Raw genomic sequence first — 19085 nt, forward strand, 5'->3', positions numbered from 1 at the left:
AGATTCAAACATGGCGGTAAAATCACACTTTTGCACTAGTTGATCTATGAAAATGACTTTGGCTCCAAATCCGAAACAAAAATTCCGTTCATATCTGTGGAGAATGCTTAAAGTTGGAATTCATGAGAGTTGAAACACTTTTCAAACGGATCTTGCCATTGCCATTTTCAGAAACGTGCGAAAAAAGGCATCTACCTCGTCACATTTCGAGAATCTTATTTCATTCAAAGAAAGGCGATGCTTGTAGAACTTGCACTTATCCTTTACATTTGCCTGTGAAAGATGAAGCTACTTTGTATTTGCATGTAAGTATTGCTTTTATGAATTCTTGTCCTTCTCACGTCAATTCAGTTAATGAATATAGTCTCCAGTAGGTCACTGATTGTAGGTGTAAGTTACTAGGCTCTAGTTATGAAAGAGGGTAAATTACCCAACAAAACCTTGAACTTAGTTTAAATATGATGCATATTATTAAATTACATATACGTAGTTCTTTTAAAAAATATTTTCCATGTTATTATTTCAGTGGCCCTACTGCAAGCAGATTTGTTCATTTTGCAACTTCAACAAATACATAAGGTAAGTCAGGTGTACATGTAAAAAAAATCAAAATTTTTATTTATTACCAGTTAGGCATGGTAAAATGTTCTTATTTTTTGTTATGATGTTACATTTAGTGTTGATGATACCCTAGTGTGCACACCAATTCTTTATTTAAACGTTCATTTTACTTGCCAGTATCATTGCAGCACACATACCTGCAACTACAGCATTTTGATTATGCCCATATGGATTCTGAAAGTTTGGTTGTATTGCACGCTGCTAAAAAGCTTTAGATCCACTCAAGCTCTACCATACTGTGTAGACTGGATGGTACTGAAGAAATGTCTCTATGGATTTCCAATTTCCTCAACATATCAGCTTTTGTGAACATGAAAGTGATCTTTGCGGTTATAAACACTACTTGAGCAGTAGTGAAAATAAGGCCTGAAAAAAATTCAGGCCTGTATGGGATTTGAACCCATGACCTCTGCAATACTGCTGCAGTGTTCCATAGTGCATCACAGTAGTAATGGGTTAAAATCCCATACAGGCCTGAAAATTTTTTTTCAGGCCTTATTTTCACTACTGCTCATGTAGTGTTTATTACTGTGAAGATTGCTTTCATACTCACGTCTTTATCCGTAGTTCAAATAGATGACTTTCATATATTCACAGTAGTATATCAGCTTTTGTTTGGAATTTCTGTGTTTCTCATGGAATAATTTTTCTGTGATATCTTTCTTTGAATGATAGATATTACATTGAGTTCCATGTACTCTTTTGTTAGTTGTGTCTCTTTCCCTCTCCCAGTCTGATTTCTTTTTGTTCATCAGTTGATTAACCCGGGAAAGACGATATGCTTGTAGAGTACTCCTTACTTGACTTCTCTACAATGTATGGATATTAGTTTGATTGTGTAGTCTAATCCTATGGCCCAAGAGTGACAAAGTTTTCTTTTTTCTTCTGTGTGCCTTCTCTTTCAGTAAGAATGTGGACCACGATCGCATGAGAAAATGCCTTGTGACTGAAACAGAAACCTTATTGAAGTTGTCTGGTGTGAAAAAGATTAGCTCAGTTTACTTTGGAGGAGGTAAAGTTTTCATTACTTCACTGCAGAATCCATTAATACATGTAACTTTATAGTTCTATAAAGTTATATAAATTTATAGGGAGCAACTACAGCATCAATCAATTACTACATAAAAAGTACATTTTTGAAGCATTCAAGCAAGATACTCGAAGACACCCAAAACTGACCATCCACAGTGCAATAAATGAATAAATCTCCAAATTATGCCCGAAGAATTGGTTTTCATGACAGTGTTCTTGGCTATTTTTCACTTTTTGAGCTTTAAGCTGCCAGGTTCTTTTGTTTTTTTTTTGTTGTCTGTTTGAATATAATTTTTTGTGTCTTCCTTTTGGGGCTTTTCATTTTAGGAACACCAAGTTTGGCAGAACCTTCAACAATTTCTTCAGTACTTGAAGCTGTTTCAACCATTTGTTATATACCTTCTGAGGCAGAGGTGACACTTGAAGCTAACCCCACTTCAGCTGAAACTGAAAAACTCAGGTGAAATAGACAGAAAATGCATCAAATAATCATTTTTGTTCTGTGGTTTTTATATCCTAGTTTAAAATTTCTGGATCAATATCAGTATCTGGGCAACTGCCCACCTACCCCTCCCTTAACCCAACATCAACCTTAACTTGTTGTCAATTGACTGTTGTTGAGTTAGGGGAGGGGTAGGTGGACAGTTGCCCAGATACTGATATTGATCCAAATTTCTTTTCTCCCTCCTGATTTTATCAGGTACATACCTCACAGACAGTTTTCCAATGCCCTAAAATTTATGCTCTAACTTCCATGTGGAGAAGCACCTTGAAAACATCATGTTTTGCATGATAAGAACATAACATTAAGACTACTTGTGGGAAGTAGTCTTGCATGCTAAATATTGGTCCAGTGTTTCCTTTCTTAAGTCTGTGTGAAAACTCAGGTAGTAAAGTGCTCTTAAAAAAGTAAATATTATCAATAATTCAAGTACAGAATGGTAGTTAACTTAACTTAAGGGTTAATCTCTTGCTCTATGATTTTAGTCATTTCCATGCTGCTGGAATTAATCGTCTCTCCCTTGGAATCCAGGTATTGATAACTGAAGTTATAAGTTCTTTTAAAGTTTATTTTTTTTCTTTAGAAAGAGTGAATTGTTAGCTGTATTTTTCTGCAAGCCTGTCATGTTTCCTTTTTGCTAGGCCTTCAGTACAAGAGATTTGCTTCTTTTAGGAAGAGACAATACCATTAGAGATTCATTAAGGTAAGGTAAAATAAAATGAAATGATCAGAAACACTACAATGCAAATAAACCAATGGTTATGAATCCTGAGCATTCCCAGTTCTAAACGTTAGTTCAAATTTCTTGTAGCTGCTTTGATATTTTTCCTTGTTATCTAGTTACTGTAGCTGATAAACTAATTATCCTTGTTTTCCTCTTGAAAAGTTTTTTTAACATAAGATTGTAAGCAGTAGTTGGCATACAATAGTGATGTTAATTACTATATATACCTAACTTAATCAATGGAAAAGGGAAGAACTTGAAAATTTTTTGCCAAAATGTCAATGAATGATACAAATTAACAGTTTATAATCAGGGGCTGGTGCATGAACTCTGCAAATAAATGTTTGATTTTCTAGAGCAATACAGGCTGCAAGGTCCATTTTTCCAGGAAGAGTATCGATTGATTTGATGTTTGGACGTCCACAACAAACACTGGAGGATTGGTACAAGGAGTTGTTAAAAGTAAACAGGACATGTGGTCTAAGTTTTTTAAATTATTAGTTATAGTGCTGTCAGTAATAAACTAGTGTTATGCAAGTGCTTAAGTCTAGAATCTAGGGATGAAAATAGAACCCATGATTTTAAGGATGTAGTATGAACAATTGCCTGCAAATTTAATTGGAATTTAACTGCTTGGCAAAGGAAATAATTAAGAGAATTCATGATGGGGGACTGGAGACAAGGTGACAACAACTGGGACACATGTATGCATTATCATATCTTTTGTTTGCTAGAACAAGAAAACTAGCTACCTGATGTGGTTCCAGGTTGAAGGGAAGTAAAAGGAATAAAAAGTTTGTTATGAGAAACTGGTTCATCTGTTCTCAGCTCAGTTAACAAGTAACAAGTTTGGATTCCTTATAATTGTATTCAAAACCACACATATTTTTACAAAACATCTTAATATTTAGGATGATATTACAGTTACTTTGTGAATACTGTACTTTCCTGAATGCACACCTACCCCTTGGGCAATAATGGCAAACAATTGCTCCATGTGAGAAAGCACCCCCTCCTCCCTTACCTCTTGTAATGATAGGGACACAAAGAAAACCTTTTCTATAATTGCCACTTCATTTATAACTTTTTAAGGTTGAACTGAAGCAGAATCAGTACAGGAGAATAATGAGTCCCTCCCTCAATTAAGCTCCCACTGGATGCACAGTATTATTACATCATTGTCATCATAACCCTTGCTTGCCCTTGACCATTTACCAGGCATTATCTGTGTGTGATGACCATATATCATTGTATCAGCTGATGCTGGAAAGAGGCACACCACTCTATAAAAATGTCATCTCTGGCAAACAAGTAAGATTTTTAGCATTCAATACAAAATTAATGTATTTTATTAAATTTGTCTGACTTGAATCTTATTGTGAGTTATTAAAATTACTGGCTACTGTTTGTTTTTTTTTAGTCTCTTCCTGATTCTGATTTGGTTGCTGAAATGTATCAGTTGGCAGTGGAGGTAAGGAAAAAAATTGCAATTAGTTAACCTCATGTTTTGTTTTTTTGAAGTAAATACATGTTTAATTTTGAATTTTAAATATATATTTTTTTGTTCTTTGTTGTTGTCATCATTACCATCATCATTATCAGACCTTGACTGCAAATGGGTTCCACAGATATGAGGTTGCCAACTTTGCAAAATCAGTAAGTTGAATGATTGTTAGATCATCCAGTTAAGTAATTGTAAATAATCAAACTGTTTTTTTTCTGAATGAAATTTCAATGTTCATTTGGATTATTGAAGAAGGTAAAGTGCATGCAGTATTTATCATTTGTTGTTCCAGGATGCAGAAAGCAGACATAACCTCTCATATTGGAATGGATCACAGTATATTGGAGTGGGACCTGGTGCTCATGGCAGGTGTATACAGGCACTTCAACTAATCAGTTATGGAGTAGTGTAGTTTTTGTAAAGATTGCAATAGAAAACAATACTATTCATAATATTTTCTTTATTTAACTGATGAAAAATAATACTAAAAACAATGTGTGTTACATAAGAAAAACAACAGAAACAGAAGTCATGAACCCCAAGTGGTGTTCCTTTTTCTTTCCTTTTGTAGATTTATTCCTTCTGGAAATGGTGATGGATTGAGGCAGGCAAGAGTGCAGACATTACAACCAAACCAGTGGATGAAAGAGGTATTCACTTTCTTTCTAAGTTCTAATAAGTTTTTACAACAGGTCATGTAAAAAATTTGTTGGTACTTCAACACCTGTATGTTGGTTTTAAGGTTGAAACAAGAGGGCAAGGAACTAGAAAACAAGTAACACAGACAAAATTTGAAATGTAAGTACTAAACATTTGTTCTGGAAAATATATAATTTTGCCAGTGGGGTCAAGACAGTGGGGTAATAGTTAGTGAATTTGACTCTGTAACAAGAGCTCTGTTAAATTCAAGCCCTGATATAGGTAATTTTTGCTACATTTCTGAGCAAGACACATGACTCATACAATGCCCTCAGTGGAAGGCTTACTCCAAATTTATGTTTTAGCAGAGGTTAAAAGAAAACCATGCAAAGTGCTGCTAAATCCTGGGTGTGACTTCAAGGGGTATGGCTCTCCAGAAATACCTGTGACAAGCTGTTCAGCACTTACTCAAAGTTCATTTTAATATGGTGCAGTAATAAAAAGTATTTTCTTTGATCTCAGATTAGAAGAAATTCTTATGATGAGTTTAAGGACTGCTGATGGTCTAAGTTCTGAGGTATAAGTTGTTATAATAATAATAATAATAATAATAATAATAATAATAATAATAATAATAATAACCCACAATAGATCTAAATCACTGAAAGTACTTGTAAATCAAAGGAGTTTAGTACAGTTGGCAAATGTCTGTAGATGCTGAATTTTGCACAGAAACCCAAATGTCCAACTATAGTCAGGAAATTAAAATATTTCAAGCTCTGGCTGTAAGGGATATGACTGGAGTACAAGGCTTACTTAACCCTTTAACTCCCAAGACCTGATTATTAATTCTCCCCTGTAGCTGCTACACATTTCCTTGTTAATTAGTTACAAGAATTTGGTGTTCAATCAAGATAATATCTAGTAGCTGATAAGTTTGAGTGTTCTCAATACCTGTTTGCTAGATAATATATGGATATTATAGGGAGAAGTTACATGTTCATCACTTCTGGGAGTTAGAGGGTTAACTTTCCTACCAATTGTGGTTCTCTCACTTATGGATGTATGTAAGGTTACTTGTACTCTAAAACTTTGTGAATGAGAGCATGCAGGTTTGCACCATTGTCAACCTCTGAGGTCTTCCATGGAATTTTCTTTCTTCTTGTTGATTTGAGTTTAGAATTGTTTCGAACTAAACGACGCTTTGTACTGAATTAATCTCTTTTTTTCGGTTCATGGTGCAGAATTGGAAAATCTTCTCCCCGTTTGGTTTGTCTTTATATGATGCATTCAAAGATAATCAGGACGTCAAAGATCTCATTCAACATGGCCTCCTGTCCTTAACAAAAAGGTATGTAAACTTAAAATAGATAAAGTTTCAAATGTTGTCAAAAGTTATCCCAGAGCACGTTGATTTTGCTTTACTTCGTTCTATGATTGGTTCAGAAAGCGTATCCCAGCCTCCCAACCAATCAGATTCAAAAAAAGCGAATGGCGACTTGGTCACCGCGTTTTCCCGCGCTTAGGGGCATTTTCAGGTATTTTTTGTTCTCATTGGCTCCCAATAATTTTCATCCTTTTTTGTGGCCCGTTTGAGTTTCGGTTTTTTAAAGGCAAGGAAGGATGTGTGTTGATATAACGTATTTTTCCTTTTTCAGAGGCGTCAAAGCTACCCCTAAAGGCCTGTCTGTTGTGGATAGCATAATTTCGACATTATTACTTCATCTTGATGGAATAAATAGGACTGTTCTAAAATTGGAAACATATTGAAAAAAAGTTAGAAACTTGGAAGCTTATTTGAAAATAAGTTATGGCCAAAAACAATATTCATAGAGGTGACACGGAATACATTTTGAGCTAATTTATGTCGGCGTTTTTTCCTTTTCAATGGCTGTTTTTCCACAACATCGATAAGTTAAAGAAATAAGTTTTAATTAACTCGATCTACATGAAATAATTCATTTAAGCTCTATTGGTTTTATTTTTCTCTCCTGATTTGGCTCTTGCCTTTCACTGAGGCATCAAACAGCAAAACGGTCCCCACACTCCTTCCACACAAGTAGTCGACCTCATCCCCCAGGGGTTTCTCGGTCGACCGGCAGTCGTTCCGAGAAACCCAATCTGTAAACGTCCCCCCCCCCCCACCACCCTTAGGTCAGGTAAACGTGTGGTTCCTAGCCAGTGGTATACATCCGACCAAAAATGATGTTGGTGTCAAATAATTTTCTGCCTCTCTCTAAATGCTGTTTTAATGCTCGTTTACAGAAACATTCCTGTGTTTGTTCTGAGTTATGAATTTCATTCAATGAAATCGGTCGATTCGAGTCCTTACCAGAGAAGCCAAGCGCTAAATGTGAAATCAGGAAATGTTTCATCTTGAATTACTGCCTCTTGCCTTGTTCGTGTTATGGTGGGAACATGGTAAGGTGAAAATCACCAGAGTAAATCAGTTGAATGGAGAGCGTTCGTTGATAACGTTGGGATTAAGAGTGCCGATTTGAAAGGTAGGTTTCTGTTTAAGAGTTTTCCGTCCTTCCGAAGTTCGTGGATGAAAGGAAAGGCCGCAGACTGCCATTCGAAAAAGCGTCTGGCGACTCAGTTGGCTGCTTCTTTGCCATTTCACCTAAGAGTCACGAATATACAGCCTCAATCATTTCTTCAATGCAAATGCATTCAAACCTTCAATTTCCCTCATTTTTTGTTCAAAATATTAAAAAAGTTTTCTATTTTTTATATTTTTACAAGAGTATTTTGCTGTGGATAGTGCATATACAACACAGGTGAAAAGTACCTTTTGTGCGTGCTGATTGGCTAGTTCGGGAGTGAATAGCTAGTAATATAGCTACATGCGAACAGCCGAAGGGAAAAAAATCGCGCATCAAGAATTTCCGACCATTTGGCAACGCGCGCAAACGCAGAAAATACTCCCAGCACTCTCCCAGCACCCGTTTCCGAAGTTCGTGATGTTCGGGATTTGACGAAACTTCCGAGTACCTACGACTTGTCTCGCTTTGCGACAGTGTGCCAAATTAGGACACGTCCGGAAGATTTATTATTCATGTCGTCGTATGCAAATTTATCAAAATAAACTGTTCTCGCAGAACGGATCCGTAGAAACCAGAGATTGGATCTTTCAAAATCCTCTAAATTCTGGTCCATCTCTCGTTTAAAATGTGTTTTCATATCCTAGTGATTAAGCTTTAAGATAGAAAAATATCTTAACCTTGATTTTGGCGAGTCCTAGCTGCAATTGCGTCCACTGATAGATTCTGGTTGGTGAGGATTCGCTTGCTGTCTCAATCTTACATGACTGCCGAAAGGACTCCATTTTGATTTGATATAATTTTACTTTCGGGTGGAAGAATGGAGTTGCGTGTTGGGAACAAGTATCGCCTTGGGAGGAAGATTGGTAGTGGATCATTTGGAGACATATACCTCGGTAAATATTTTCTTTCTCAAAGCTGTAATCGTTTTTTTGGGGTATTTTCCTCTACATTGGGGGCTTTATGCGTAAAGTTTCCTGTTTACTAGCTTACTATTTTAGCTTAATAAAATCTCAGGATCTGAGTGGTCTCGACAATAATTTGTTGATTATCGACGTTCGATAGCAAATTTTTATAATGTATTGTTTATGTAAGTAAACCAAGGTTAAACATGAATGTGTTGGTTTTTTAAGGGACGAATATTTCAACTGTGGAAGAGGTTGCTATAAAGTTGGAATGTGTCAAAACCAAACATCCGCAACTGCACATAGAAGCGAAGTTTTACAAGATGATGCAAGGAGGAGGTTTGTTTTTTTCCATTTTCAACGATTGATAAGTTGGACTATGGCTCCGAACACCTTTCCGTATTCTCTTCACAGGATTACTAAGGAGATCGAAATGATATTTACTACAAAAACTAACGATGGTATAGATAGACGAAAGCTGAACTGTAAAAAGCTGCTGTGGAGAGTATGAGAACCTGATCAAGTTCGTTTAGGTTCGAGAGTCCTTAAGTTAAACAAAACCTACTTTTAGGCTGAAATGAGTAGTAGGGTTCCACGCATCACCAGGTATTTAGCTCACTCACTGTGGGATGCAACATTCTTGTGGTCAAATTTATGATAAATCTACTTATAGCGAAGAACTTGTAATTCGTGTTGTTAGGGTTGTTATGGCATCCATTTTTCTAATCAGTTTAAAAAAAAAAAAAATAAAAAAAAAAACATGACAAAGTTATAATGTTTACATGAAACCAAAATATTAATCCATAAGCTTAATTACACTCATCTATGCTGCTTTTGCACCAATCACATTGGCACATCAGGATATTTATATCGCACCAATCATACGACAACATTGGGATATCTCGCTCCAAGTACAGTGTTGGGGTATTGTTTTCTTTTCATTGATGTCATGGAGTCAAGAATGACATTAACCCGAAATTGTGGGTCCATTTTGTAATTGTAATGGTCGGCAGTCTTTCTGAGTGCCCAATTGTTTTAGTTAAAGATATGTTGGGATTAGAAAGGGTGGCAGGTAATTTTTTTGTATCATTTTTAAGTTAAAACATTGGTTTTTTATGGCTCCTTTACTCACAATGCATCAGACAAAAAACTTACATCCCATCAGGTACTATGACAACAATACCTAAAATCCAAACAGAATATACCCAATCATTACACTGCATGAGCATTAGGCAATTTTGATTTTATTTCTGTTGGAGGAACGGCAGTAAGTGTAGTCTCCTTTGCATCTGTTGTTTGGTCATGCATCGTGCTCTCTCTCCAATGGGGAGAGAGCGCATTGTGTAACAAGACCAAATAACAGCTTTGAAGGAGACTAATGATGCAGTCTATTCTTGCTTAGAAGTACTCAGACAACAGAGACGACAGACCACAAAACACCTTTGTGTGAGTTTATTGCAGATAAATTGGAAGGTTTTTCTTTCTTTCTCTTAAGCTAAAGTAATGCTCTTCTTGCTCTTCTGAAAGTTATGCTCTTTTTCTTTTACGAAAATGAAAACATCAGTTAAACAAAGTGTCACTTCAACCCACCCAGCAGGAAAAAAATAACTCTTGCATGGGTAGCATGCCAATGTTTTTTATTTTAAGACATCCAAGGTATCGTGAATTTTTGCAGTGTTTTCTCAGAAATTTGAGGAGTAACTCTGGAACTAAGTCTAGAAAATATGTATGTAGTGTACATTGGTGTACACAGCTACACATGAGAATCTTATCTACAGCTCTGACAATATTTAGTAAACACCATGGATCAAATGGGGTACTGTAAAAAATAAATTTGGGTTCTACTTCTGGTTGGCTGTATCTTCAAGCAAAAAACTGCAACAGACATTATGTCAAAAAACCTCAAAGATCTATTGCTATAAAGAACCATTGATGTGTGCTGCTATTGGCATAGCATTCTGAGTGATATGTTTGGATATCACTCTGTCTGGCTATAATTATGTTGTGCTCATAAACATATGACAGTTGTCTATGCTAATTCTTGTTATGAAATACATGTGGATGTGGGTAGTGATTGTGCTACTTTTCTGGTGCTAAGGAATCCAAAGAACTTTATCATTTATTCATGATAATGAAGAAATTTTATTCTACATGCTCATGCATGCGTGTTATTTTTCTCATTACCATGTGAAGGGTTTACTGTCAAGCAAAACAAATGTTATTAAGGAATCCTATTGTTTAAATGTAAATCACTGTAACTTCTGAGAGATATATTGCAAACTTTTGTTAATAATTCAGGGTTGGCATAATGTAAGGTTTGCAACAAAATACTACAATGCAGGTAACATAAATGTAATACACATGTAGAGCTGAATTATTTTGGTATTGTTGACAGTTGGCATACCTACTATCAAGTGGTGTGGAACAGAAGGTGATTACAATGTGTTAGTGATGGAGCTACTGGGGCCCAGTCTGGAGGATCTTTTCAATTTTTGCAACAGGAAGTTTAGTATAAAAACAGTGCTTCTCTTAGCTGATCAGATGGTAAGTAGTGCTACTCAAGTTTTGCAGTTTTTTTTGCCAGACAGTGTACATTGTCAAGTTGCAATTTTGTGTGATGTTTTGTGTACACATGTGTTCATTAATATGGTTCTTGTAAAGTAATGAAAGTTTTGAATATTCAACCACCAAATCAGAAGGTTGGAGGTTTGAATTATCCTTAGCTATGGACTTGTATCCTTTACTTTGTTTATTGGACATCTTTCTTTCCTTATTTCTTTTTTTTCTCTCTTAACTTTTGTTATTAAAAAATCAGTTTATGTTATAGATTCTTCTCTTGTTGGTTTTACCCAGACTTCCTACTGTTTTTTGTACATTGACAGGTTGATTCTATGGGGTGCAGAATTTCCAGGGTCCAACATGTTGAATTTCCACTGATAGAGTAAGAAAATTAAGTTATTTGATCAATTCTGTTTGTTTTTAGATCAGCAGAATAGAGTATGTTCATTGTAAAAATTTCATCCACCGGGATATCAAGCCAGACAACTTTTTGATGGGACTTGGAAAGAAGGGGAGTCTTGTGTACATCATTGACTTTGGACTAGCCAAGAAGTACAGAGACCCAAGAACACATCAGCATATACCATACAGAGAAAATAAAAACCTCACTGGAACAGCCAGATATGCCAGTATCAACACTCACTTGGGAATTGGTAGGTTGGAACAAGCATTTCATATTCTGAACATACTTGTCATCAGATAAAGTTGTTGCTTTTTGGCCAGTGATTAAAGAAATTAAGGCTACTTCCTCAGCTTTGAATAATTTGAATTACTCTGTAAAGGGTTGCATTGTCTGTTTAATTCTGCAAGGTGAAAGTCTCTCTCTCTCACTTTAACCAAGAGTTAAGCTGAAGTTTCAGGGAACCATGAGGGATCTATGAAAATTGCTTGGGTTAAAGGCATCCTGTTTGCCTGGAATAGAAATACGCTTAGTCACAGTAAGTGCTAAGGAAATGGGTGTATGTTCTGGTATGGTTGGCCACGAGTCTTACAAAACTCAGCACAACACATCTCTTTAATATATATTTTTCCAACTGTAGAACAAAGCAGAAGAGATGATTTAGAATCACTTGGTTATGTACTGATGTACTTCAACCTGGGTAGCCTTCCATGGCAAGGCCTTAAAGCTGCCACCAAGAAACAAAAATATGAACGAATCAGTGAAAAGAAAATGTCTACGCCCATTGAAATCCTCTGTAAAGGATTTCCATGTAAGTGTTGTTATTATTTTTACAAAGAAGTACAGTAATGATGTCTTCATGACATGTTGCTCAGTTTAAGAAGAAGGAAGGCTATTATTTTTTTTATAGATAATTATGTTTGTTCTCATGTTAGACTTAAAGTTGTCACTGTGAAAGAAGTAAAGTAATTATTGCAGTCATTTGACTGTAATGATTTCTCATGATTTTTATGAACGATCACAATTTTACATTAGTGGATCCTTCCTTTATCTAGAAACCAAAATGATTTGTTTGATATATGGACTAATCATGATGACAAAAACTTCTTTTGTTCTCCACATTTACAGTTATGTTTCACACCTTTGTTCTCTGTGTATCATCAGTGATCTTTTCTCATTTGCATTTGATAATGGTGACATGTTGTTGCCAAACATCATATTCTAATAGCATTGCTTTTTATCCTTAAATTTTCATTATCAGTTTTACTGAAAACTAATATTAAAAAAAACCTCTACACTCTTATTATTACCGGGAAAGTTAATAGTCTGAAGTTGGTTAGATGTTTGTATGGATGAGGGTGTACAAAGTATCCCCATTTTAAACAATATCTGCAAAGATTAACCTTGATGAGATTGTCGCAGATGTGTGATAAAAAAATAATATAAGAAATGGGACTTGAGTGTAGTGACCCCCTTTTGTTATGTTTTTCTTTTAATTTCCTAAGGGTTTGTTTGGTGAATGGGAAACTGTTAAAATCTACTAATTTAAGACCTCTAAAATATTATTTGAACAATTTTTGATTCTGCAGCTGAATTTTCCACTTACCTCAACAACTGTCGGTCACTACGCTTTGATGACAAGCCAGACTACTCTTACCTACGCCAACTTTTCCGCAACCTTTTTCACTGTCAAGGATATGTTTATGACTACATATTTGACTGGAATCTTCTCAAGTTTGTGAGTAATTAGTTTAAAAACTTGTTTCTTTTTAACTAAACAACATCCTCCCCTCTCCCTTGATAATATCAGCAACAAAACAAACCAAAAAAAGGGAGCGGAAATGAATAAAAGGAACAGACTTATACAATTAACAATGCTTGCCATTGCTCCGTGCTCGTCGCCTGTCCAACTGTATCAAAACTTCATAATAAGTCAAATATCACTGGATTCTTGACTCTTCTGCCATTAAATTCGTGTGAAGGGGGTTAGGTCCTTAGTTGTTGCTTCTTCAGGTGAAGTTTGTGTTTCTCTAATCGGGTTTCCCAAGAGACTGAACAATCTGGGCGGTAATCTTGTGGTGGATTTGGCCTCCATCATCATGTATGATTATAAGTTCTGGGTGAAGTGTTTTGTTGCACAGCTGATTGGAATCAATAGAGCAATGGTTGCAACCAATGACTGCACTCTATAGAGCAGTGGAAATGGAGTCTTACCTTAAGCAAGAGAAACCAAAATTTAAATACTGGCTGAAGTAGGCTATCATTATTACGCTTTTATCGACTACACTGTCAAAATTAATAAAGTTCAGCTATTTGCATGTGAAGGAAACTTGAACTCTTTTTATTGCATCGTTTTGGAGAGCTTTAAATAGTCAGTTCTGTATTCTGCCTTAGGGAAGTGGTCGGGAGCCAGATGGTGGCGCTGAAAGACCAGTAATGAGAGGAGGAGAAAAGGCACTAGAGAGGGAACGTGAACCCAGGGAACCAGAACGGAACCATCGAAGCTCCACTACCCGTGCTGTTGCTGGTGGAGCATCTGGTCGGCTCCGAGATCCAATGAGTGGTGCTACTCCCTCCCCAGTTGGTAGGTTTCAGATTTTTACGCACGCGCTCTGTTACCGTTTTCGTTTTCTAAGTAAACTCTTGTAGTTGTATAACACCTCTTTTGATCATGATTACTTTGTTCTCTGCCCCAAAAAGGTGCACAGAGACCAATTTCACGAGCTGAAAGAGAAAGACGGATCACTCGCCTTCATCGCGGGGCCCCAGCTGATGTCCAAGGCGGGGATCTCCCTCGGGGTGACATGTCGCGGATGTCCGGCGCCCACGTTCGCTCGACCCCTGTGATGACCCCAACGTCCTCTGGGACTGGACTGAGACGCGCCAGTGGAACCAGGCAACAGGAAAGGGATCCTGGAATGATGGAACTCTCCACTGTACGTCATTCAACGAAACATTTCACGCGTGCCCCAAAATGACTTGAAAATTCACCGTAATCAACATGTCTTTACATAAGAGGCTAACATCATTGTGGTCCTGAAGTAGGAATCATCTTGTCGTTATCATTGCTTTAATTCCTGAGAAAGACGTCTTGCGTTTTTGCTCTTAGTGGAATAGTTATGCTGTGTCCGTGATAGTCATGCCAGTGCGTATCAATTAATAGGAGACACTTTTTTTCTCCCTTTTTTTGTAATAACTATTGGTTTGGTGGCCGGAACACCAGCTGTGACTTTATTAAAAATAGTGTAGTGTTATAGTTTATTTAATTCCCATTCAAATGCCAGACACGAATCTTTCAATTGACTGAAAGATACTGATATGCTTTAACTCTTTTTATATCGTGTGACCCAAGTCAACTTCATAAAAATAGAGTGGTGTTTGACCATCGAGCGAAAGATGAGAATGAAAAACAACCACTAGTCAATCTCTTTCACAGCTTTACACTGGTGCAGTGAGAATTAGAGTATTGGAATGTGGGTTGGTTTCGTTTCGAAAAAATGACTAACTTCCATTAATCTCCAGCCGCTCTAAACTATTGTAAAGCTTTACGGTAGTGCGCTGAAGACTACGAATGAATATTGTATAAAGTGTAAAATGAAGAAAGACAAAAGCTTTAAATCTCAGGTTGTCACTGTCTTGCTTAGAGAGTTAAGAATTAAACGAACTTTGCCTTTAGACAGTTACCGTGATGATTCGATGTAGTGACAGAGGCGCTTATTTACTTTTGGTACCTCAAGAAAGGCGCTTATTCGAAACAGGGTGCTGGTTAGGGACAGGGCGCTCATTTCCTCTTTTAAGGAACTGCAGAAAGTGCGAATTAAAGCTTTGATGTGTATTTAAAAAGAATAGAAAAGACTAGGAAGCGGACTTGTGTTCCTGGGTCCCTCCTGGCTAGAACGGACTGCTGAGCAATCGTCTCGAAATTTTGAAGACGAGATCAATCGTTCGAAGGAACCATGCACTCGGACCTAATGGTTGAGAGACTGAGATGTAGACCATTGTTTCCGAGATGATGCTTTGAGTGAGATAGTAAAGGTAAGATGAACTTCGATTGATATCCAAGGAGATGTTCACCAGTATTGCTAGCACTGAAACAGAATAGGGGCCCTTATTGAAAAGAGAGTGCTTACTCAATAGGGGCTTTTTTTAGAATAGGGGTGCTTTTCAACAGAGACCAAACTCGAGGACGCGCTTACTGGAACGTGGGCACTAAGTCGAATCAGTATGGTAGATCCAACATTCGTGGAAAACTCGAAAATGAAGAGCATTTCGATTGACTGTTGTTAATCAGAACAAGCGTAAATATCGAAATTAAACCATGCTAAGTTCCTGAAGCACAGGAAAAGGCGGGTGACCTGTAGGTCGAGTTGGCTTTATTTTTGGATCTGGTTGGTTGAGAGTATGATAACAGTTTTTTAACCACCGGTAATTATTAACCATGGTTTATTAATTTTCCTTGAAACGGAGGTAACGTAGGTGCTACTGGAACACCTTCCCTCTTATTCCTCCTTGTTTAAAGATTCTCTGAATCGAGCTCTTTTTACAAGAACAAATCAAATTAACCGCCTATGTGAGCCGGGTCGATTTCTCTTTATCCCGCTTGTTCAGTGTCCTTTATTATTGTTCAATTTAGAGAAAAAACAAGTTCAAATAGCCTTTGACCGTACGTGCAAGTCCAAAACTTCAGCAAGGATGTTGCGTCAAAAAGAATTAGTGATTCATTGATTGACAATGTTTAAGGAAACCTGCTTGTATGAACCCGATTTCGAAAATTCATTTTCAGTTGAACAGTTAATACGAAACTATTTCCATGAAGGAAAGCAATTTAAGAGTAATAAAGAACAAGGTTCTTAAATAAGCTATGATTATACACATGACTCGTAAACTGTGTTCCTTGTCTCTGTTACAACTCTCCATTCTCTTCTGTGACTACTTCTTGATCGTGAACTTAAGTTCCTGGTGGTTTCGCCGCTTATTTTCCTTTCTAGCATTGGTGCCTTTTGCTTAGCGAATTTTTGGCAAGGTGCGCAGAGAACTGCACGAAAACCCTTGCGAAACTTATTGTTCATGAGACCATAGATAAACGGGTTGCAAGAACTGGAAAGGAAAGTTAAAAACGTGCTCATGGCGTTCAAAATTCGTGGAATCGATTGAATGATGCCAAAACCGTTCATGAGATTAACAATAATGTGTGGGGTCCAACAGGCTACGAAGACACAGACAACCACAAGCAATAATTTTGTTACTTTGAAGTCTTGAAAGGTAGAACGGGTTGCCTTTCTGAAACTTGCAGATATACTGTTGATGCTCATTCTTCGGCTGTGACCACGGATAAAACGAAAGATCCGGTAGTAAGGAACTGTAATCAAAATATAAGGCAAAATAAACACTACAATGGCTAAAATAATTGTGTACGGGAAGTGCTCATTTAGGTTGAAATAGCACGTTGATTTACCGACTGTAAAGACATATTTAGACCAATCAAATAAGGGTGGCAGGGCACAGAGAAGCGACAGGATCCACGTTGCCGTGATCATGGCCAAGGTTCGGCGACGTGTAAAAATGGCGGAGAATTTACCAGGCTGCACGATACACCAGTATCTACTAATGCTAACCAAGGCAAGAGACCACAAAGCTTCGAAGAGGAATAACGAGTTAGTGAAACCTGCGATCTGGCATACAAAATCAGTCAATACCCAACGGTTATAAATGACAGTTACCAAGGAAACGGGGATGTTAAAGAGACACATCCCCAGGTCCGCAACGGCTAGATTGCTGATAATCAAATTTGTGACTGTTCGAAGTCGTCGCGTTCTCCGAACCAGATAACACACTAAAAAGTTCCCGGGAATCCCAGTAAGAATAAATAAGCACATCCCGATCCCTTGAATGATCCTTAGCGCCAGGAATTCTCCTTGGTCATTATCAGAGTTACTCGTGCGATTTAATGGTGGCGTGGAATTAAAATTCGACATGATTTGCTGTATCTGGGTCAAAATGTCTCCACAGTAACACAACTACTATCTTGATAAATGTTACCGCTTGGACGATAACTCAGCAGAATGTTTCAGCAGGTTATCCTTGTACTCCTTTTTTTCTTGTTTTATAGCTGTTGAAAAGCAATGTGGTGAAGGAGGAGCTGGAAATATTGTTAGCGATAACCGAGCAATTCTCGCTGGAAAAACAAAGCCGACCTGGCCACAGATATATGAATCTTGACTTTCTGAAAATTCACTAAAGAGAAAATGATTTCTCTACCTTTATGAACGTCTTACTACCGAGATGACAGACTTAGATCCGGCAAGAACCAAGCACTTGTTACAGTTCCTCTTCCCCGTCAAGATGAAAGTTGTTCTTTCGTCTATTCGCGCATTTAAAGTCCCTTGATCGCGGAGCAACCCTCTTGCGACGTGTTTTCGCCCACAAAGCCCAGTGGCTAATTTTTCTTTCTCCAAGTGACACAAACAATAGCGAATCAATGCATCGTGTGGCAGCAGATGTTTTTATGAAGTTGCGTTTAAAATCAAACGGTGAACTTCGTTCACCTTCCAGGGGGGATTAATACTCTTTTTTTTTTAGTGACCAGTCCTCAGATCGACGCAGAATGGTACTTAAATCCTTCTCACGGACAATAATCGTAAAAAATTAAACGCAAAGTAGAATCAACACTTCTCATTTGAAGCTTGAAGTTCACATTTGCATTTGCATTAGTTCAATTCCTGTCTCTTTTTCGCCTTGGTTAATGAAAAGACTTATCTATAAACATCTGCCACTGATATTGAATTCCATTTGGATCGGTAGTATTTGTGATATTCGCCTCTCTAAGCCTTGGCAAGGAAAAAAAACTATGGCTTATTTTGGGGCGTATCAAAAATTGTCGATATTTCTCTTCCTCACTGAGGTATATAAAAAATTTTCTAGATTTTCCCACCACGGGAAAGCTCGAAAAACATACATACATACATACATACGTACGTACATGCCCCCATTTTTTTGCGTAAAACTGCATTTACAATAGATTTTAGTGTAAAAGAAAAATGCAAATTTTATTGGCTGTTAGGGCAAGAGACCATTCATGTTAAAAACCCACGGAGGAAATATTGCAGGAGACATGGAAACTATACCTTTGGTCCAACAATTTTTATATCTTAGACAATTTCAAGAACAAATTCAGAAATTTAATTCAGAGATTTAACCGTATCGACGAATTTTAAGGGCACAAAAATGCATGTAGTGGGTGTTTGTGCGGGAGGGATTTTCTCGGAAGGAAATATATGACAAAAACTAAACACACTAAGGTGGCTGTAAGCCGGCTAGGCCGACGCTAAACCAAACTTGCCCCCTCTTAATTATTTACGAAAAAATCACCTTGAACAAAAATTTGCACGAAAACAACCTTGACCTTTCCAATTTGCGTCTCGTAACAGTTTTACGATTCTGACCATCTTCCTGTGGTTAAAAAAGCTGGCAAACTTATTTTTTCCTGACGAGGTAAAACAGATCCGGCTGTAAAACGCATGAAATCAATTTTTCGCTGATTCGAAAAGGTAGACTCAGAATCGGATTGCCCAAGCTTCGTGTGGAAGGATAAAATACCAAAATTTTTCTTCGCCTCGCGATAAAATATCCATATTTACACGTTTAATATGAGCGAAT

At 37.2% G+C, this 19085-nt stretch overlaps 3 protein-coding genes across 4 annotated transcripts; 2 read left to right on the forward strand and 1 right to left on the reverse strand.

Moving 5' to 3' along the window:
- The first annotated feature begins 7 nt into the window (after positions 1-7).
- Positions 8-6970, forward strand: LOC131790145 (radical S-adenosyl methionine domain-containing protein 1, mitochondrial). Of its 2 annotated transcripts, none has more exons than XM_059107325.2 (16): positions 8-305; positions 527-579; positions 1527-1633; positions 1981-2113; positions 2641-2686; positions 2797-2858; positions 3236-3341; positions 4098-4190; positions 4300-4350; positions 4482-4535; positions 4676-4752; positions 4955-5033; positions 5126-5181; positions 5545-5599; positions 6267-6373; positions 6681-6969. In XM_059107325.2, the coding sequence occupies exons 1-16, from the start codon at positions 123-125 to the stop codon at positions 6790-6792; spliced, it is 1374 nt and encodes a 457-aa protein (XP_058963308.2). In that variant the 5' UTR covers positions 8-122; the 3' UTR covers positions 6793-6969. The 2 variants fall into 2 exon arrangements, with proteins under 2 accessions (XP_058963308.2, XP_058963316.2); XM_059107333.2 differs by having other exon boundaries at positions 220-305; positions 1531-1633; positions 6681-6970.
- Positions 6971-8104: 1134 nt separating this feature from the next.
- On the forward strand, positions 8105-15052 carry LOC131789613 (casein kinase I-like). Its single transcript, XM_059106776.2, has 8 exons — positions 8105-8461; positions 8699-8809; positions 10866-11014; positions 11454-11682; positions 12070-12240; positions 13019-13167; positions 13824-14013; positions 14130-15052. The coding sequence occupies exons 1-8, from the start codon at positions 8386-8388 to the stop codon at positions 14405-14407; spliced, it is 1353 nt and encodes a 450-aa protein (XP_058962759.1). The 5' UTR covers positions 8105-8385; the 3' UTR covers positions 14408-15052.
- A 439-nt stretch (positions 15053-15491) lies between these two features.
- On the reverse strand, positions 15492-18090 carry LOC131790134 (melanopsin-A-like). The gene has a single exon (XM_059107316.2). The coding sequence runs from the start codon at positions 17402-17404 to the stop codon at positions 16295-16297; it is 1110 nt and encodes a 369-aa protein (XP_058963299.1). The 5' UTR covers positions 17405-18090; the 3' UTR covers positions 15492-16294.
- Between the last annotated feature and the right edge of the window lie 995 nt (positions 18091-19085).

This window comes from Pocillopora verrucosa, chromosome 8, assembly GCF_036669915.1.
Source record: "Pocillopora verrucosa isolate sample1 chromosome 8, ASM3666991v2, whole genome shotgun sequence".
In the NCBI taxonomy this organism is placed as follows: domain Eukaryota; kingdom Metazoa; phylum Cnidaria; class Anthozoa; order Scleractinia; family Pocilloporidae; genus Pocillopora; species Pocillopora verrucosa.